General features: G+C 45.7%; 1 protein-coding gene across 1 annotated transcript; it reads left to right on the top strand.

Annotated features, from left to right (window-relative positions):
• The first annotated feature begins 6,620 nt into the window (after positions 1–6,620).
• Positions 6,621–7,688, top strand: LOC134949834 (paraneoplastic antigen Ma1 homolog). Its single transcript, XM_063938548.1, has one exon. The coding sequence runs from the start codon at positions 6,621–6,623 to the stop codon at positions 7,686–7,688; it is 1,068 nt and encodes a 355-aa protein (XP_063794618.1).
• The last annotated feature ends 14,495 nt before the right edge of the window (positions 7,689–22,183 follow it).

Here is a 22,183-nt window from a genome sequence, read left to right as displayed (position 1 = left end):
GGAAAGGCCATTAATTAAGATAGAGGCTGAGGGGTTCTGATACAGCGAAGTAACGCCTTTATAGAAGGCGCCATGCAGGCCCATATTTAGGAGTGTTTGTTGTAGGAATGGCCAAGCTACCCTATCGAAGGCCTTTTCTGCGTCGAGAGCCACGACCAGCGTCGGGAGAGACTTGTCTTGTGCCAACTGGATAAGGTCAATGAGGCGCCTGGTATTATCTGCGGCTTGTCTGGAGGGAATGAAACCGACCTGGTCGGGGTGAATGAGGGCGGGCAAGAATGGAGCAAGTCTATTAGCCAAGATTTTGGCGAAAAGCTTTAGGTCCACATTCAAGAGCGAGATGGGTCGATAGTTCTTCATCTCCATCGGGTCCCTGTCAGGTTTCGGAATGAGGATAAGGTTGGCCCTGGTGGTGGCTGCGTCGAATGAGTCCCCATCTAGGATTGCGTTAAACAGAGATTGGAGCATGGGGAGCAAAGAGGTAGTGAATTTTTTATAATATAGAGCGGTGAAGCCATCAGGGCCAGGGGCTGCGGTGCGGCGTAACTGCTGAATGGCCACTGAGATTTCCTCTGTGGAAATGGGGGCATTGAGTGTCAATATATCCGAGTCGGAAAGTTTAGGGAGTTTGCAAGTGGAAAGATAGTCTCGGAGTTTAGAGACGTGATCAGGATCTGCATCAAGAGTGGAAGGGAGATTGTACAAGGATGTATAATAATCCCGGAATTGGGCGGCCATTCGCGATGGATCATATGTGGCAGACCCATCCGCACAGCGTAGGGATATAATGCGATTTTGAGTGCGTTTCGCTCTTAGTTTTTGGGCTAGCAGGGTGTCAGCCTTATCAGATTTCTCATAGAACCTTTGGCGTGCCCATAAGAGTGCCTTGACTGCCTTTTTGGTGAGGATTTGGGATAGCTGACCTTTAACTGCTAGGAGTTTGGAATATGTTTTCTTTCTGGGGCGGCGCTGATGCAGAAGGGTCAAGGCGGCAAGTTCTGTTTCTAAAACTCGGATCCGTTGGGCTTCAGTTTTCTTTTGGGCAGCCGAAAGGCTTATAAGGTAACCTCGGATGGTGGCCTTATGTGCTTCCCATATTAGGGAGGGAGAGACGTCAGGAGTCGCATTTTCCGCATAATAGTTAGCTAAGGCGGTGGCAGTATCAGCTACGGTGCATTTTTTAAGCAGAAGAGATTCATTTAGCCGCCAGAATCTGGTGGGGAGGGGTGAAGAGGATGAGATCTCGAGCAAAACAGCGGAGTGGTCCGACCAGGAGATAGGGAGCGTCTGGGCACTGAGGAGTTTACGAGTAGTGTCTCGGTCGACGAACATATAGTCTATGCGGGTATAGAGGTCGTGGGGCGGGGAGTAGTGAGTGAAACCCTTCGCTGAGGGGTACAAGGTCCTCCAACTGTCATACAGGTTATATAGTGTTAAATGTGTCTGCAGACGCTTGGCTAGTTTGGCGGGAGTAGAAGTAGTAGGGGCGGGGCGAGATCTGTCATGGAGTGGATCCAGCGTGACATTGCAGTCTCCACCAATTATAATCGTGCCCGTAGGAAGGCGGGATAGGCTGTCAAAAAAGGCTGTAAATAGAGAGCCCTGCTGTGCATTAGGGGCATATATGGAGGCCAAGATCAGGGGAGCTTGGTTATAGGAACATGAAAGGATAACGTAACGGCCCTGGGGGTCCAAGATAGTATCATGAACAGTTATAGGGAGGCCTCGACGTATCATAATAGCGGTTCCCCTTCGTTTGGTAGGCATGTTTGAATAATAGACATGTGGAAATTGTTTGCAGGACATAGAGGGGTGTGGGGGTTTAAAATGAGTCTCCTGAATAAGTACCACATCAGATTTTTGTCTGTTAAAGAATTGGATGGCCATGGCTCGTTTGGTGGGAGAGTTAAGGCCATTAACATTAACCGATATAATTTTCAGGGTCATGGTGGGAAGAACTGTGGGTGACGCAAATAGAGGGGCGGGATGGGAGCGGTCCGACCATGGGGATGGAGAGGGGGAAAGGAGAAATAGAGACAGAGAGAAAAGGGGAAAGGGACTGTATGAAAATACAGAGGGGGAGAACCTTTTCCTGTAGAAGGGCAAGGTTTAACACTAAAAGGAAAAACGCCATCCTGGCGTATCCTTCGGGGGGGGACGTGGCATTGTGACAGAACGATAAGTAGGGTAAGGAGGGGCATAGGGGAGGGAGAGGTTGTAATAGGAACGACCAAGTGACAGGGGGGAATAAAGGTAGCGAGGCGCTAGCAACTTTTAGCAGCCGTGCAAACGCATACTCGCCGCCCACGGGGAGTGTATTTTCGCTTCCAAGTGTGCAAATGCCTTTGCAACGAATCGCAGCAAAAACATTTTGTGTAGTTTCAGAGTAGCTCTGGACTTACTCAGCCCTTGCGATCACTTCAGTCTTTTTGGTGATGGAATTGACGTCAGACATCCGCACTGCAAACGCCTGGACATGCCTGCATTTTCCCAAACACACCTATAAACGCCCTCTTTCTGTCCATCACCTTGTGTTTGGCTGTGCGAATGGAAGCTTTGCTAAATCCATCGCCCAGCACCGAACCTCTTTGTACTCGTACGACGCGCCTGCGCATTGCAGTGCATACACATGCGCAGTTTTTCCATTTTTTTACCTGATCGCTGTGAAAAATCGGCAGCGAGCAATCAACTCGGAATGACCCCCATGGTTTTGCCCAACTGCTAACAAGTTTGCTGCTGCGATCAACTCTGAATTACCCCCATAGCCTCTGAGAGCACTTAATCAGAAAAAAAACAATACTTTTACAATACTTCACAAGTAATTACCAAGGGGAATACACACCCCTACCTCCCCTCCTTGCACACGATGTGGCACATGTGGGGCAACAGAATGAGAGGAGCCTACCCCATTTTATTTTCTATTTCCCCCCAATGCAGAGTTTATGCAGCGGAAGGGGTTAACCCAGGGGAACAATATAGGGGAGCCTACCCCCTATAAAAAGTAACAAGAGCCGGGTGCCAAAATTAAGGGAAGCCTACCCCCTTTCCCTAAACTTAACCCCCCTTAATGGAAGAGTGGTGCAGCAGAAGGGATACAGGGGCAGAGTCCTGCAGCAGAAAGGAATAGGTGATCTCACCCTTGAAGCTGCGGTGCTTCTGCCACTTTGGACTGCTCCTGGTCTTCGGCGCCACCCGGAATGCAGAGCACCGCGACGGGGATGCACCCTTGTGTAATGTTCACTGAGCTCCGCTGCACTGTCATGGTGCACTTCCTACAGCAGCGCTGTCCTATGTCTCTTCAGCGATCTTCTCTGGGTCCTTCTTCCAAGGGGAAAGGGTTGTCCTCTGCGGTGCCTGTGCGCCCGTCACCTGCAAGACTCCTGTTCCTCAGCTGGATGGCATCTGGCACTGCTGGTCGGGATCTCTTCAGGGACTCCGGCCACTCGTCTGGTCTGTTGCTTTCCCGGGTCTTCGGTGATGAAGCACCCGCGGCCTTGTCGCACTGGCAGGCACCACCGTGGGCAGCTCTCCTCTGTGAAGAGGATCCTGGTTGTGAACTAGCACAACCAGGATCCTCTTCTCCTCCTTTGCAGCTTTGCTTTGGTCCCCGGGTCTTCAGTCCTGGTAAGTCCTTCTCCCGTCGCTCCATTTCCTCTGGTCGACTGCTCCCACGGATTCAGCAATCCAGTCCCCGACCGAGCTCTCTCTTCCCGCGCTGGGGACCCGCTTATAATGGTCTCACTCTCCTTGGACCTCCCCTGTCCTCGGTCCGACTCCTAACTGGTTCTCTGGTCCCAGCAACGGACCTCCCCAGGTGCTTTCTGCCCTACAACCTGGGGGGCCCAATCAGTAGGGGACAATCGTCCCAGACTTGGCTGTTGCTGGCCAGAGGAGGAAACAGATCTAACTTTAGTGCCGCCAATCTCCTTGTCCAGGGCTGACAGGGTCAACTGAAGTGCAGCCCATATTGTTCGATGGGCTCTATGGATTTCCCCATATGTAAGGGGACAATTTGCACCCAGGGGGACCCCTGTATGTACCACACACAAACCAAATCTAAAAAAAACTTGTATATATATATATAAGCGTAGCCCTATAGAGGCAACCGGGCTAATAATAATAATATTAATGTATAAAGTTTTTTTTTATAAAAATAGGTTATGTTTCTTTTTTTAAATACATATGATATAATAATTGTAAATTGTGTATGGCTGATGATGAATAAGGAAAGGACATGGGGGATTGATGACTCGCGCTAGCGGGGAGAAGGTTCTGGAGCCGCACGAGAAAGAAGGAGCCGTTGGAGGGGAGCGCGAGAGTGGGGGAGAGACGAGAGGAGAGAGCGGGACGCGGACGGAGGAGGTGGATGGTGATGGCGGGCATCTGAGAGGCCGTGACGGACACTAAGGAGACGGAGAGCCGGGGGAGCAGAATTACCACGAAACTGTACCCACCTGCATCGGGGTAACTTCAATGCGCCGGTGGCGCAGAGGAAGCCGGGCAGCTGGACGAAGGGGATGCGCCGCCAGGGGTCCCGGTGAGACCATTCCCAGTAACTGAGAGACCGCTGGGCCGGAGAGGCTGAGTGTAGTGAGGGGAAGTCTGCAGATACGAGGTCCGCCCTCCTTGAAGGCTGCACCGGAATACCATTGGCCGCTAGCCTGCCCCTCAATATCGACTCACCCTTATGAATAGGAGAGGAGGAGTCCGGGGAGTGCACTAAAAACTAAACTGGGAGGCACTGTGTACTCGGGTATCATTATTACCCAGATTAACCCTAACGTGACGCACTTGACAAGGGAATGTCCTACTTATCCTCATGAGAGATGTACTTTGAACTGTACACCCACTAGCAGCACCGAGCCATTCATATATATATATATATACGTGTGCTTGCTCTGGGGTATAACTGCCATTAGGAGGATCCGCATAAAAGGGAATTACCCTCCAAGATATGTATTATTTAAATTGATACCCTTAATTATATTATATATATACTGAACAGTGAGAAAAAAAAAATATTTTCTGGCATTCCCTCATTACTTTCAAAACAGCGATATATATATAGATATCCTAATGATATGTAATGAGACTTCTTTTCAGAGCATTTGTGCAGCAGGTACTAGATGAATGTCCGACCAGAGCTGAGTAATAAGAAGAGGATTATATTTCAGGTACTGGGATACGAGACTTGTAGCAACAAATAAAATAAAGTGTACTCAAGTAAGTTGGATAAGTACTGGGAGAAGGAAGGATATATGATATTCCGCATACTTAATTATCCTGCAGGAGACTTTACTCTTCCCGGCTATACTCAGGGATATTATAATTACCTAGGAGGACTATCCCAGATCGGAGCTCTAGTAGTGTGACACCTGGAAACTCCCATGACTTTGTGGTAATAGACGGTGAAGGTGGTGCAGAGACTGGAGATACTCTGAGCGAAGCTTACACTATAGTGACATGGAAATTTAAATATAAATTTAAAGAAAATTAAATCCTAGTCCTTTGGGTAAAGTACTTACCTAGTCTAATCAGACTCTAGTCATCCATGATTCCAGGGAGAGTCCAGGCAATTGCTACCTTCACTCTGTATTTAATTAGGAAGACTCCACCAACTGCTGTGGATAGGATAACCCACAGTGTACCTTCATAGAATATCTAGGGAGCTTTTAACTGAGATTTGTATTCCTATTCGATGCCGGAAATCCCTAGCTGTGGAATTACCATGGTCATGGGCCATTATCGACCACTTTACAAGCATTTATAAACAGAGAGGGAAGAAGATTGCACATCGTACATCCCCTTTGTAACTGGAGTAAATATATATTATTGGAGAGTATATATATTATTGGAGAGTATATAAATATTATTGGAGAGTATATAAATATTATTGGAGAGTAACTAACAATAAGGAAACCACTCAACCCCTTTGGTGGGCCACTCTCAATCAGATATTGACACCACCTAGAGTGATTAAGCATAGTCACTAAATATATTATATTCCATAGGTGTAATCTGCGCAGATCGTAAGAGGTAAAATTTTAGAAAACCCGGGTCCACAGACTTACCTGCTGTGGGATATAAAAATGTTTTTGTGTTGCATGCGTATTTGGTGTGAAATAGGTTTAAGTGAATGTATTACTTGAAAACATATATATATATATATATATATATAGATAGATAGATAGATAGATAGATAGATAGATAGATAGATAGATAGATATATCATATAACCCAAAACTTTTAACCAAGATTGTTTGATAATTTTAGTATCAATAAAATTACTTACCTGTTTTAGCTGGTTGGGAGTATTTGGGAACACTGTAAAAGAAGAGAAGAGGACCATCAATTAGTAAATCTGTTAAAGAAAAAAAAAGGTGAGGAATTTAAAGTCACTATTTAGAACTGTATTCAATAGGGAGATTGTGACACAAGTTATTATCACCATCTAACACCTTATTATACTAAGGTACGGCTTTCCCAAGCAAGCCAGGGTATATCTGCTTGGGTGGAGGCACGCCACTATTGAAGTAGGGTTACATTTTGGAGGCACTGCTGAGATTCCATTATACCAGCGTCTTCTATTGACTAACTACGGGTAAGAAGACAGTGTCGTGATGGAGAAGGTTACGGATGAAGATATCACCCGTTGGTGCCAAGAGAAAGGAGTGAATGTTAACTATAGTCTGAGTTTGGTTGGGAATCTTTCCACCATCAAGGAAGAAGATGTATTGAAAGTCATGGGACAAGTATATGGGATAAGTTATCCATGTATTGTGGATAAATGGAGGGAGCAGAATGGAGAAGTGTCTGCTATGCTCCTCAGTGGTAAGGAAGTTTTGGACAGGATGTTATTTCCCGGTATGATCATATTGAAACGTGGATCAGGGAGGAAAATCCAGATGCTGTGGCCGGAAGGACAAAGGTCAGAAGAGGACGAGGCCACCCAAGGAGAAGATCAAGGGGCAGGAGAACATCTCACTGGTGTTAATTCCGCTGGTTCCTATAGTCTTCGTGATGAACCTGATGCTACATCTAGACAGCGTTCCAGCTCAGAACCCCAGGTGGAAGCTGTAGTGGACAAAGTGGTTAGCCATCTGGAGAGATGGCACTTCGAAGGAGGATATCGTAGATTGAGGATATTCTCTGGAATTACTCCTGTACCTGCAGGGGAAGAAACATACGATATGTGGAGGGAGGCTGCCATCCAACATTCGGAGGAATGGCAATGCCCGGAGCATATAAGAAAGCAGAGAGTGGTGGAGAGTCTGCCTGGGCCTGCTATGAGGGTGATCCAAGCGACCCGGAGGAGCAACCCCAATGCAACTTTATGGGAATATATTGAGGCTTTGGATTTCTCCTTTGGAACTTTGGAAGATGTCGGAGATTTGTTGGCCAGACTGAACAGCACTTATCAAAATTATGGAGAGACCTTAACCCAATTCATCTATAGAGTGGACCAGTTAATATATAAAATTGTGGACAAAGGAGGACTTACATCAGATTTAATAGATGAAAGGAGATTAAGACAAATCTTGAAAGGGGCTCTTACCAACAGTCCGATAGTTCAAAAACTTCGTTGTACTATGACTCCAGCTCGACCCCCCACATTGAACGAATTAGTCAGAGAGGTCAAATTAGAAGTCCAAATGGAAAACCGGGAAAAGTCTATAAAAAAAGGTTAAAGTTGTAGTACCTACTGCTGATCCCCTTCCTGTGGATGAAAGATTATTGAGGATGATAGAAGAACAGAACAAGAAAATCGACCAGCTTATAGAGATGCAAACTAGTCAACAACGAGCCTCCAATAGGCTGTTGGGTTTAGGAAGAGGAGATAGAAGAAGTGACTTTAGAAATGCCTACGAGTGCTATAGTTGTGGGCAGTTTGGACATCGATCATTCGAATGCCCCCTAAGGGGATCTGAGAGGAGGGGAAGTAACAGTAATGAGAGAAGAAGGGCATCTGACGGGGGAAACTCCAACGGGAGTTCTGTGAACCCCGCACAGACTCCCCAATAATACAAGTTAGAGCTATGGGGAGTGCCCAATGGTCCCACACTGTTCCCGATAGTTTAATGGGACATGTACCTATAACTAAGGCTATGATCAACGGGCACGATTGTACTATCTTGATGGACAGTGGATCCCAAGTGTCCATAATATTCGAATCTTGGTACAACCAACATCTGTCTGATGTTCCCATTCAACCCCTTAGTGGTTTGACTATATGGGGCTTGAGCGAACAGCGTTATCCTTATCTGGGATATGTAGTTACCCAGATCACTTTTGACCCTGGCTTGAGTTCCCCTAACAAAACCGTTCCCTTAGTAGCCCTAGTATGTCCTGATTCCCCTGGGGACAATGGGAAATTGCCAGTTATCGTGGGCACCAATACAAAAATGTACCAGAACCTTATACAATGGTGTGAGAAGCAAGAGCAGGAGACTATTGAAGGTGAGAAGCAAGAGTCTGTAGGTTCCAACCGTCAATGCAGGAGTCAACGGGTTGAAGGAAAGGCGGTGGCAGGAGAAAATGAGGTAATCTTACCCAATGGGGGAGTACGGCCTTTTTCAAAGTTTGAGTTAGAATCTTGTTTTACTGGAAGTGATATTGACGAGGATAATAAACAACTTCTCATGGAACAATTACTACAGCGAGAGTCTGCATTCTCCAAGAGTGAATGGGATTTAGGTACGGCTACCGGGGTTGAACATCACATCAAATTAAACAATGACACACCTTTCCGAGAAAGATCTAGACGTCTGGCACCAGCTGATTTCGAGGACGTGAGGAAGCATCTCCGGGGACTGCTTGAAAATAATGTGATCGCAGACTCTGAGAGCCAATACGCGTCTCCCATAGTGGTAGCTCGTAAAAAGAACGGTGAAATCAGATTATGCATCGACTATCGCACCCTTAACAACCGCACCGTGCCAGACCAATATACTGTCCCGAAAGTTGATGAAGCCCTTGATTGTCTTCAGGGTAGTCGGTGGTTCTCTGTATTAGATCTAAGGAGTGGTTATTATCAAATACCGATGAGTGCAAATGATAGATCTAAAACTGCCTTCATTTGCCCCATCGGGTTCTTTGAATTTCTCAAGATGCCGCAAGGGATAACTGGTGCTCCGGCTACATTTCAGAGGACCATGGAAAAAACAATAGGGGATATGTGTTATAGGGAAGTGCTAGTATACCTGGATGACATCATAGTGTTTGGAAGAACCATTGAAGAACACAACCAGCGCCTGCTTAAAGTAGTGGATCGCTTAATCGCCAGAGGATTAAAGCTATCTCTTGATAAATGCCAACTCTGTGGTTCATCAGTAAAGTATCTTGGTCACATAGTCAGTAGGCAAGGGGTGGCTACTGATCCAGCTAAGGTGGAGACTGTAAAGAACTGGCCCCGACCCGATAACCTCCGAGATCTGAGATCCTTTCTGGGGTTTTGCGGCTATTACAGAAAATTTGTGCCGCAGTATTCTAAGATCGCTCGTCCTTTAACTGATCTGACCCGAGGCTATCCACCCACGAGGAAAGTGACGGGTTCTTCTAATAACTATGATACAAAGTATTTAAAACCCAAAGAGTCCTTTGGAGTAAGGTGGGATGAAAACTGTGAAGATGCTTTTCGTCAACTAAAAGAAAGTCTAACAAAATCGCCGGTGCTGGCATATGCAAATCCAGAACTCCCTTATGAGGTCCACATTGATGCCTCCTTTGAGGGACTTGGGGGAGTATTATACCAACTCCATGACAAACAGCTAAGACCTATTGCATATGTAAGTCGTGGATTATCTCAGAGTGAAAAAAATTATCCGGTACATAAATTAGAGTTTCTAGCTCTCAAATGGGCAGTCACGGAGAAGTTTCACGACTATTTATATGGAGTGGAATTTTTAGTACAGACTGACAATAATCCCTTGACCTATGTTCAGTCTACAGCAAAACTAGATGCAACTGGTCATAGGTGGCTGGCTGCTCTAAATAACTACAAATTTACCATCAAATATCGACCAGGACTCACCAACAAGGATGCAGATGCTTTGTCCAGAATGCCCCATCCAACAGAAAAAAAGGACAGCAATGAGTGGATCAAAGTTCCAGCTGCAGCCGTCCGGGGACTATGCCATCAGGTTGGTAGCACTGGATATCTACATTTGGCAGCTATCCGTCTGATCGGGGCTTCAGATAAGGCCATACCACCCCAGTACCAGAGGGTAACAAGGTCTCAAATGGATGGATTGGAAATTATTAAGACCCAGCAATTGGCGCAGGATCAGAGGGCCGATCCCGATATACTACCTATCCTTCAATGGTTGGAAAACCCTCAATATTCTATAAATTATAGGACCCTGTCCAAAAAATCTCGAGTACTTGTTCAACAATCAAAAAGATTGAGCATCAGAGAAGGTATAATCTACCGGCACAGCCGAAGGAGAAATGGTCGGGATAAGTGGCAGATAGTACTACCCTGTAAATATCAACCATTGGTGATGATGGAGCTGCATGACCGGCATGGTCATCTCGGATATGAGAAGACTCAAGGTCTGATATCGGAACGATTCTTTTGGCCCTTTATGAGTAGGGATATTGACCAGTACTGTACGACATGTGGGAAGTGTATTCTTCGAAAGACTTTACCTATGAAAGTTGCCCCTCTAGTAAATATTCATAGCTCTGGGCCCATGGAATTAATTTGTATTGACTTTCTTTCATTGGAAGGGCCGGGAGGACAGGAAGGGAACATACTGGTAATCACAGATCATTTCACGCGCTATGCGCAAGCCTATGTGACTCCGAATCAGAAGGCAGTTACTGTCGCCAAGACCCTTTGGGAGAGATTTTTCCAACATTATGGGTTGCCTGCTCGGATACACTCCGATCAAGGTCGATGTTTCGAAAGTGATCTCATTCAAGAATTATGTAGATGTTGTGGGATAAAGAAATCGCGAACAACTCCATATCATCCTCAGGGCGACCCTCAACCTGAACGGTTTAACCGTACACAATTAAATATGTTGGGAACATTAAATGATAAGATGAAATGGCAATGGAAACAGTGTATCTCTTCGCTGGTTCATGCCTACAATTGTACTCAGAATGATTCTACTGGGTATACTCCCTATTTCCTTATGTTCGGCCAAGAGGCTAGACTACCAATCGATGTATGTTTGGGGACGCAAGTCAATTTACCTAAGGTATCCTCACATCATCAATATGTAAAACGCTTACAACAGCAGTTAAGAGAGGCTTATCATATGGCTCAATCCTCAGCTGAACATATTGGAGAAAGGAATAAAAGCAGGTACGATAGTCATGTAAAAGAAAATAGACTGTTCCCATGAGATAGAGTGCTCATCCGACTGTTAGGAGCACCTAGAAGACAGAAAATGGCAAATCGGTGGAGATCCCAACCCTATATTATTGTAAACCAACTTGCCAATCTTCCAGTGTACCAACTGGCCCCTGAAAATGGACAGGGGCCCCAGGTAACCTATCATAGGCAGCATCTGTTGCCCATTGCCTTTGATACTAGATGGGAAAATGAGGATATTGAGTTTGCTAAACACTATAATCCCCAACAACTGGCCCAATCAACTAAGACCGATTCCCACATTTCCGAGGAGGAGATTGAAGGAAATGAAACGGAGCATTATAGGGGATACTATTATAGGGAAGACAGGAGTCTTGATGTAGAAAAGAGGGAAGAAACCTCTAAAAAAAATCCAGGAGCCTTCCGAATATCCGGAAAAGGGGAGAATGGACCCAAATTCTGGGAATGAAGGAGGGGAATGGCCAATTGATGGGGATCTAGAAGTGTCAAGTGACCTAAGTGAAATTAGGGATACTTTATCTACAGATGTAGCAGCAATACTAGCCCCAAGGCCACAAAGATCTTGTAGACCTCCTCGGATATTGACTTATGAACAACTTGGGACTCCTACGGAGATACCTTTGGTAGTACATCCAATTGGGGTCCTGCCCTGGCCTTACTTTGAGACCGAGGTCACTTAGCTTAATAATATGGGAAAACACCCTTCACCCACACACATGGGCGGGTTTCATATTTGTGGGTGGTGATTCTGTCTTTTATTCAAGTTCGACTCACCAGGGGGAGAGTGTAGCCCTATAGAGGCAACCAGGCTAATAATAATAATATTAATGTATAAAGTTTTTTTTTTTTATAAAAATAGGTTATGTTTCTTTATTTAAATACATATGATATAATAATTGTAAATTGTGTATGGCTGATGATGAATAAGGAAAGGACATGGGGGATTGATGACTCGCGCTAGCGGGGAGAAGGTTCTGGAGCCGCACGAGAAAGAAGGAGCCATTGGAGAGGAGCGCGAGAGCGGGGGAGAGAGACGAGAGGAGAGAGCGGGATGCGGACGGAGGAGGTGGATGGTGATGGCGGGCATCTGAGAGGCCGTGACGGACACTAAGGAGACGGAGAGCCGGGGGAGCGGAATTACCACGAAACTGTACCCACCTGCATCGGGGTAACTTCAATGCGCCGGTGGCGCAGAGGAAGCCGGGCAGCTGGACGAAGGGGATGCGCCGCCAGGGGTCCCGGTGAGACCATTCCCAGTAACTGAGAGACCGCTGGGCCGGAGAGGCTGAGTGTAGTGAGGGGAAGTCTGCAGATACGAGGTCCGCCCTCCTTGAAGGCTGCACCGGAATACCATTGGCCGCTAGCCTGCCCCTCAATATCGACTCACCCTTATGAATAGGAGAGGAGGAGTCCGGGGAGTGCACTAAAAACTAAACTGGGAGGCACTGTGTACTCGGGTATCATTATTACCCAGATTAACCCTAACGTGACGCACTTGACAAGGGAATGTCCTACTTATCCTCATGAGAGATGTACTTTGAACTGTACACCCACTAGCAGCACCGAGCCATTCATATATATATATATATATACGTGTGCTTGCTCTGGGGTATAACTGCCATTAGGAGGATCCGCATAAAAGGGAATTACCCTCCAAGATATGTATTATTTAAATTGATACCCTTAATTATATTATATATATACTGAACAGAGAGAAAAAAAAATATTTTCTGGCATTCCCTCATTACTTTCAAAACAGCGATATATATATAGATATCTTAATGATATGTAATGAGACTTCTTTTCAGAGCATTTGTGCAGCAGGTACTAGTAGATGAATGTCCGAGCAGAGCTGAGTAATAAGAAGAGGATTATATTTCAGGTACTGGGATACGAGACTTGTAGCAACAAATAAAATAAAGTGTACTCAAGTAAGTTCGATAAGTACTGGGAGAAGGAAGGATATATGATATTCCGCATACTTAATTATCCTGCAGGAGACTTTACTCTTCCCGGCTATACTCAGGGATATTATAATTACCTAGGAGGACTATCCCAGATCGGAGCTGTAGTAGTGTGACACCTGGAAACTCCCATGACTTTGTGGTAATAGACGGTGAAGGTGGTGCAGAGACTGGAGATACTCTGAGCAAAGCTTACACTATAGTGACATGGAAATTGAAATATAAATTTAAAGAAAATTAAATCCTAGTCCTTTGGGTAAAGTACTTACCTAGTCTAATCAGACTCTAGTCGTCCATGATTCCAGGGAGAGTCCAGGCAATTGCTACCTTCACTCTGTATTTAATTAGGAAGACTCCACCAACTGCTGTGGATAGGATAACCCACAGTGTACCTTCATAGAATATCTAGGGAGTTTTTAACTGAGATTTGTATTCCTATTCGATGCCGGAAATCCCTAGCTGTGGAATTACCATGGTCATGGGCCATTATCGACCACTTTACAAGCATTTATAAACAGAGAGGGAAGAAGATTGCACATCGTACATCCCCTTTGTAACTGGAGTAAATATATATTATTGGAGAGTATATATATTATTGGAGAGTATATAAATATTATTGGAGAGTATATAAATATTATTGGAGAGTAACTAACAATAAGGAAACCACTCAACCCCTTTGGTGGGCTACTCTCAATCAGATATTGACACCACCTAGAGTGATTAAGCATAGTCACTAAGTATATTATATTACATAGGTGTAATCTGCGCAGATTGTAAGAGGTAAAATTTTAGAAAACCCGGGTCCACAGACTTACCTGCTGTGGGATATAAAAAATTTTTTGTGTTGCATGCGTATTTGGTGTGAAATAGGTTTAAGTGAATGTATTACTTGAAAACATATATATATATATATATATATATATATATATATCTCACATCTTGACAAAGGGGTTTAAATCCCCGAAACGTTGATGGGTTTTCATTGATGTCTCAATTATAATTTACTCTTTAACAAGACCCTGAGTGCTGCTGCTTTTTTCTTCTATATCTATATATAGATATATCATATAACCCAAAACTTTTAACCAAGATTGTTTGATAATTTTAGTATCAATAAAATTACTTACCTGTTTTAGCTGGTTGGGAGTATTTGGGAACACTGTAAAAGAAGAGAAGAGGACCATCAATTAGTAAATCTGTTAAAGAAAAAAAAAGGTGAGGAATTTAAAGTCACTATTTAGAACTGTATTCAATAGGGAGATTGTGACACAAGTTATTATCACCATCTAACACCTTATTATACTAAGGTACGGCTTTCCCAAGCAAGCCAGGGTATATCTGCATGGGTGGAGGCACGCCACTATTGAAGTAGGGTTGTATGACAGGAAAGGCTCTGCCTCACCTGCCTCACCCCACTGCACGTCACTAGGTTACATATATATATATATAGCTTAGCAGAAGTGCGATCGAAAGGTTAGCAGAACTGCTCATAAAAATTTTCATGCAGTTTCTGAGCAGCTCCAGACCTACTCCTACCTTGCGATCACCTCAGTCAGTTTAGTTCCTGCTTTGACGTCACAAACACGCCCTGCGTTCGGCCAGCCACTCCCCTGTTTCTCCAGACACGCCTGCGTTTTTACCTGTCACGCCTGCGTTTTTTAGCACACTCCCTGAAAACGGCAAGTTACCACCCAGAAACACCCCTTTCCTGTCAATCACTCACCGATCAACACATCGACAGAAAAGCGTCGCTTGACCTTGTGTAAAACTGCATAGTTTTGTGTGAAAGTACTTCGCGCGTGCATACTGCGGTCCATACGCATGCGCAGAAGTGCCGATTTTTAGCCTGACCGCTGCGCTGCGAACGGCAGCTAGCGATCAACTCGGAATGAGGGCCTTTGTTCTCCAAATTCTAAAATTTTGTGGTTCCAATATCGGCCTGCGAATGGATCGTGAATTTCTTGATGGACAGGAAACAATGGTCCAAATGTATTAAGCTTTAACAAGAGTTAAAATGGAGACAGATAAAGAGAGAAAACGTACAGTACCAAACAACCAGCTCCTGTCATTTTTTAAACACATGGGGAAATTAAAATCTTTTCGCACCCCACGATCTTCAATCTAAAGTGACGGGTGATAGAAGGACGATAATCAATTGCCCCCCATTATTGTGCTGATCGTGCCCATTGCAGTCGGGTTTAGGTGCACAAAGCACCTAAACCCGACTAAAGTGATAAGCGGGATCGTGATAAAACCTGTTTGGGCGCTCTTTACGCGCATTTCAGCTCGCTACTCCCGGGAGTAGCGAGCTGAAATGAACTTGTTGCGCCCATCGGCAGTAACATTAGAATACTGCCGGCGGTCGTGATCGCAGACGGGAGGGGGGGGGGCATTTGAATCTAGCCCACAGCCTGTTACATGGCAGTTAAGAAGCTGATTGGCTGGTCATTTATCACTCTTTATTTCGTCTCCACTTTATCTCTTGTTAAAGTTCAATACATTAGGGCCAATGGTGGTCATTCCGAGTTGTTCGCTCGTTGCAGATTTTCGCTATGCTGCAATTTGTTGCAAAATGCGCATGCGCAAGGCACGCAGGGCGCATGTGCTTAGTTATTTAACTAAAAACGTGGTAGATTTGCTGTGGATCCTGCGGCGCTTTTCAGTCACACTGCTGATCAGTGAGTGATTGACAGGAAAGGGGCGTTTCTGGGTGGTAACTTAGCGTTTTCCGGGAGTGTGCTAAAAAATGCAGGCGTGTCAGGGAAAAACACGGGAGTGTCTGGAGAAACGGGGGAGTGGCTGGCCGAACGCAGGGTGTGATTGTGACGTCAAACCAGGAACTAAACGGACTGAGCTGATCGCAATCTGTGAGTAGGTCTGGAACTACTCAGAAACTGCAAGGAATTATTTATTAGCAGTTCTGCTAATCTTTCGTTTGCTATTCTGCTAAGATAAGATACACTCCCAGAGGGCGGCGGCCTAGCGTGTGCAATGCTGCTAAAAGCAGCTAGCGAGCGAACAACTCGGAATGAGGGCCAATATGTGAAAGCATGCAGGGTTACCTCGAGTGTTCGGAGTATCAGCACAAGGGCCCCCCAATGGTGTGTCCTCACGCCTATGCTCTTCTCTCTGTATACCAATGACTGTGTGGCTGGTGAGCAATCCGTGAAATTTTTGACATTTGCAGATGACACCACTGTCATTGGTTTGATTAAAGACAGGGATGAGTCAGCATATAGAAGAAAGGTGGACCAGTTGGCCCGGTCGTGCTACAGGAACAATTTGGAAAGAAATCCCCTTAAAACGGTTGAGATGGTTGTAGATTTTAGAAGGAGGTCGGTTTCTGTGCCCCGACTTGTGATTGATGGCAATGTTGTGTCTGTGGTCGACTCCTTTAAGTTTCTGGGGTCTGTAATTGCACGAGAACTTAAGTGGAGTCCCAATACTGACGCCATTGTTAAAAAGGCTCAGCAGAGACTATGGGGGTCATTCCGAGTTGATCGCTAGCTGCCGTTGTTCGCTGCATAGCGATCAGTGAAAAAAAGGCTAATCTGCGCATGCATATGCACCGCAATGCGCACGCGTGTCATACGGGTACAAAGTCCTTTGTGGTTTTGCACTGGTTCTAGCGACGATTCCAATCGCACAGCCGAACGCAAGGAGATTGACAGGAAGTGGGAGTTTCTGGGTGGCAACTGACCGTTTTCTGGGAGTGTTTGGAAAAACGCAGGTGTGGCCGGGCGTTTGCTGGGCGGGTATCTGACATCATTACCATGTCATTTGTCGCAGCAATCATCGCACAGAATAAGTAACTACAGAGCTGGTCTTGTTCTGCACAAAATGTGTTTGCTGCCGCACGGCTGCACAGGCATTCGCACTTCTGCAAAGCGAAAATACGTGGGCGGCGACTATGCGTTTGCACGGCTGCTAAAAGTAGCTAGCGAGTGATCAACTCGGAATGAGGGCCAATACTTCTTGCTTCAGCTGAAAAAGTTTCATCTTCCTTGAGAATTGCTGGCTCTTTTTTATTCTGCTATAATCTTGAGGAAGTCCCAAGGCATTGTGGGACGAAACGCATTGATGCCACACTCCTGAAGTACCCTTGCACTGGTGTACCATTACGGGAATCAGCATATTGAATTACCACTTGTCACTATCCCGCTGCCGTATCCATTGAGTGAGGTGCCGTGCCCCTGCAGCCGCAGACTACTACATCACTGCCGTCATTGGGCTGTTAACAAATGGAGCGAACGGAGCCTTCCTGATGAGCGCACTATACATGTGATCTATCTCACCTCTCTGGACATCCTACCCCAGTACACATCACCCGGGGCGGTGACAGCCTCACCACCGGGTGAGAAGGGATACAGACGCTATTTCAACAAAAGGGAACAGCGGTAACTATACAGCAGTGTTTATACTACCTGTTTGAAATTTATACATTGTAGCCGGGACGCCGGAATACAAAGTAATCATACCCTGTGTGGACCAGGTGCAAAGGACATATTGCTACAGTTGCTATATACTGCTTATCAAGAACTTTAGCAACCTAACTGTTGCATATACATTTAGAGAATAAATCAATAATAAATTAACAATATATTTATTCACATGCTGATCAGGAAAATCTCCTTTTGTTCTTGATTTGAAAGCTATGCATGCATATTAGATTAGGATTTTAGTTTTTGTTTTTAACATGTATTATGAAATAAATGTATTTATGTGCTAATTACGGAAGTCTCCCGACCTCATCTCTGATATATATATAGCCACTATATATGTTTACATATTTAGATTGTTTATATTTGGTTTATTGAAATATCAAATAGATACCTCCCAGCGCTGTGTTTTAATTTTTCACTTCTGCTATAATTAAGTCCGTATTGTGTTCCTCAATTATAGTTTGGTTTGGTTCAGCTACAGAACGTGATAGGCTTATGCTTCAAAGGGTTGTGAAAAAAGCAGAAAGGAACTATTGGGGCAGATCTTCCATCTGTTCAGGAATTGTACCTGTCTAAGGTGAAGAAACAGGCAACTAATACCCCTTTTCCACTAGCTCCTTAAAACACGGGTAAATGCGCGGGGGCGCGCATTTACCCATGTTTTTCCCAGTGGAAACGGGTCCCCCGGCAAATTCCCGGATCAAGTGATCCGGGAATCCTACCCGGGTAGCTAGCCGGGTTGAACACGTGTTCAACCCGGCTAGCTGTCTAGTGTGAATGGGAGCCGTGTCGAGGCGACACGGCTCCCGTTCACAGTGTATAGGGAGGGCGGCGCTGGGATATCATGTGATCTCCCAGCGCCGCCCCTGCCATGTCACTAACAGCGTCAGCAACCCAGCAATATGCCGGGTTGGTGAGCGCTGTGGGAAAGGGAGCTGTAGCACGAGTCGCAGCCGTGTCAGGCGACACGGCTGCGACCCGTGCTTATAGTGGAAAAGGGGTATTATAGTGTAAAGGATCAGTCGCGTCCTGGTTGTTCCCTGTTCCAACTGCTTCTGTCAGGCAGGCATTATAGAGCACTGTTTTTCCCCGCAAGCGATTCGCTTGTTGAACGCTTAAAAAAAGAGTCTACCTAGTTTTGCACTAGTTTTCTATCTATATGAGGATGCTGTTTTAAGATTATTTATGTAAATTTGTATTCATTATTTTATGCATTGCGAATGGTAATGTAAGATGTTGTTGCATTTGTGTTTTTTGGTGTGCAGTTTACTGGAGGCAAATTCCAGGTATGTGAAGGTGTACTTGGCCAATAAAAATTCTGATGCATAAAATGTTATTACTAACCCCATTACACATTTTCAGTGTCTGCTCCCCATTACACGTTATCAGTGTCTGCTCCAAGTGCCTAAAATGTTATTGCTAACCCCTTTACACATTATCATTGTCTGCTCCAAGTCATACCTACTCTTAATATCTCCTCTCCGGGAGAAGCCTGGAGAGGAGACGCTGCAGTGAACTTCAGGGGATAGGGCTCGTGCGATTTGCGTCATTTTAGCCCCTCCTCCACCCCATAGACCTGTGAATGCCGGGATTCCGCTTCACTAGGGTGCAGGCAGGATGTGGGAGATCTGCCTGCTCTTCTGGAGGTGTGGGGGGCTACCCCAAAAAATTGTGAGCCTCCCGTAACTTCCGGGAGAGTATTTAAGTATGCCCCAAGTGCATATAATGTTATTACTAACCCCCTTACTAGTTAGCAGTGTCTGCTCCAAATGCATAAAAATAGGATTTTGATTACCTACCGGTAAATCCTTTTCTCGTAGTCCGTAGCGGATACTGGGGTTCCATTTAGTACCATGGGTATAGACGGGTCCAACTACGAGCCATGGGCACTTTAAGAATTTGATAGTGTGGGCTGGCTCCTCCCTCTATTCCCCGCCTACCAGACTCAGTCTAGGAAACTGTGCCCGAGGAGACGGACATACTTTGAGAGAAGGATAGGTAAAGATAGTGGTGAGATTATGAACCAGCACATACAGAGGAAAGCTAGGCTAACCCAACTTTAAACAGGAACAGCAACAGCTGAACCAACAATACTTAACCAAGTAACAGTGCAGGAAGAACGAAGCACCGGGCGGGCACCCAGTATCATCTACGGACTACGAGAAAAGGATTTACCGGTAGATAATTAAAATCCTATTTTCTCTTGTGTCCTAGAGGATACTGGGGTCCCATTTAGTACCATGGGGATGTACCAAAGCTCCCAAACCGGGTGGGAGAGTGCTGAGGTTCCTACAGAACTGATTGACAAAACTGAAGGTCCTCAGAGGCCAAAGTATCGAACTTGTAGAACTTAGCAAATGTGTTCGAACCAGACCAAGTAGCTGCTCGGCAGAGCTGTAAAGCCGAGACACCCCAGGCAGCCACTCAGGAAGAACCCACCAACCTAGTAGAGTGAGCCTGTACAGATTTTGGAATCGGCAAACCTGCCGTGGAATAAGCATGCTGGATAGTGAGCCTGTTCCAGCGTGCAATTGTCTGCCTTGAAGCAGGACACCCAATTTTATTGGGATCATATAGAAAGAACAGCGAGTCGGATTTCCTGTGACAAACTGTCCTCTTTACGTATACCTTCAAAGCTCTCACAACATCCAAAGACTTTGAAGTAGCGGAAGTGTCAGTGATAACCGGAACCACAATAGGTTGGTTGATGTGAAACGCAGACACCACTTTCGGAAGAAATTGCTGACAAGTTCTGAGTTCAGCTCTGTCCACATGGAAAATTAAATAGGGGCTTTTGTGAGACAAAGCCCCCAGCTCCGACACACGTCTTGCTGAAGCCAAGGCCAACAGTGTGACGGCCTTCCACGTAAGATATTTTATGTCCACCTCCTGTAACGGTTCAAACCAGTCCGACTGGAGGAACTGCAGCACCAAATTGAGATCCCAAGGCGCCGTGGGAGGCACAAAGGGAGATTGGATGCACAGAACACCTTTCAAAAATATCTGGACCTCAGGGAGAGAAGCCGATTGTTTTTGAACGAAGCTGGACTTCCACACATGCCTGCAAAAAAAGCAGGAAACGTGCCAGCTGAAAATCCATCCACAGAATAAGTTCTGCTCTCACACCAAGAGATGTATTTCTTGAATCTTTTCCCTTTTTATTCTTCTGAGAATTCTCGGGATCAGAGGAAGTGGAGGAAACACGTACACCATCTGATAGACCCATGGAGTCTTCAGAGCATCTACCGCCACTGCCTGTGGGTCTCTCGACCTGGAACAATACCGCTTGAGCTTCTTGTTGAGACGAGAGGCCATCATGTCGATTTGTGGATTTCCCCACTGACGTGACAAGCACCTGAACACTTCCGGGTGAAGGCCCCACTTCCCCCGTTGCAGGTCGTGTCTGCTGAGGAAGTCTGCTTCCCAGTTGTCTACTCCCAGAATGAGGACCACTGACAATGCCACAGCATTTTTTTCTGCCCAGAGGAGAATTCTTGACACCTCTGACATTGCTGCTCTGCTTTTCGTTCTGCCCTGTCAGTTTATATATGTCACTGCCGTCACATTGTCTGACTGGACCTGAATGGCCTGATCGTGAAGCAGATAAGAGGCCTACAGAAGGGCCTTGTGTATGGTACTGAGTTCCAGAATGTTGATTGGAAGGAAGATTTCCTGACTTGACCATCTTCCTTGAAACTGCACCCCCTGGGTGACTGCTCTCCGACCTCTGAGGCTTGCATCCGTGGTTAACAGGATCCAGTCCTGAATTCCGAACTTCCGACCCTCGATGAGGTGAGAAATCTGTAGCCACCACAGAAGGGAGATCCTGGCTTTTGGCAACAGACGGATCCTCTGGTGCATTTGAAGATGCGATCTGGACCATTTGTCTAATAGATGGAGCTGGAAGGGTCTTGCGTGAAACCTTCCATATTGAAGCGCCTCGTAAGAGGCCACCATTTCCCCCAGAAGGCAAATGCATAGATGCACCGATATCCGGGTTGGCTTCAGGACATCCTGAACCATCAACTGGATTACCAATGCCTTTTCCAACGGAAGGAACACTTTCTGCGACTCCGTGTCCAGTATCATTCCTGGGAATGGGAGCCTCCGTGTTGGCTCTAGGTAAGATTTCTGAAGGTTCAGAATCCACCCGTGATCCTGGAGAAGTTTGGTTGAGAGACCAATGCTGTCCAGCAACCTCTCCCTGGACAGAAGATCATCCAGGTATGGAATTACGTTCACTCCCTGCTTTAAACATCATCACTGCCATCACTTTGGTGTACACACTCGGTGCCATGGAAAGACCAAATGCAGGGCCTGGAACTGGTAGTGACAGTCCTGCAGTGCAAACTGTAGATAAGCCTGATGAGGCGGCCAAATCAGAATGTGAAGGTACGCATCCTTGATATCCAGAGACACTAGGAATTCCCCTTCCT

This window comes from Pseudophryne corroboree, chromosome 8 (genome assembly GCF_028390025.1).
Source record: "Pseudophryne corroboree isolate aPseCor3 chromosome 8, aPseCor3.hap2, whole genome shotgun sequence".
Taxonomy (NCBI): Eukaryota; Metazoa; Chordata; class Amphibia; order Anura; family Myobatrachidae; genus Pseudophryne; species Pseudophryne corroboree.
Note: the sequence above shows the minus strand (reverse complement) of the source record. Positions and strands in the feature narration are given on the sequence as shown.

Bases quoted from the DNA above. Each gene is read 5' to 3' on its own strand.
- LOC134949834 (XM_063938548.1), top strand. From the start codon at position 6,621: ATGGAGAAGGTTACGGATGAAGATATCACCCGTTGGTGCCAAGAGAAA.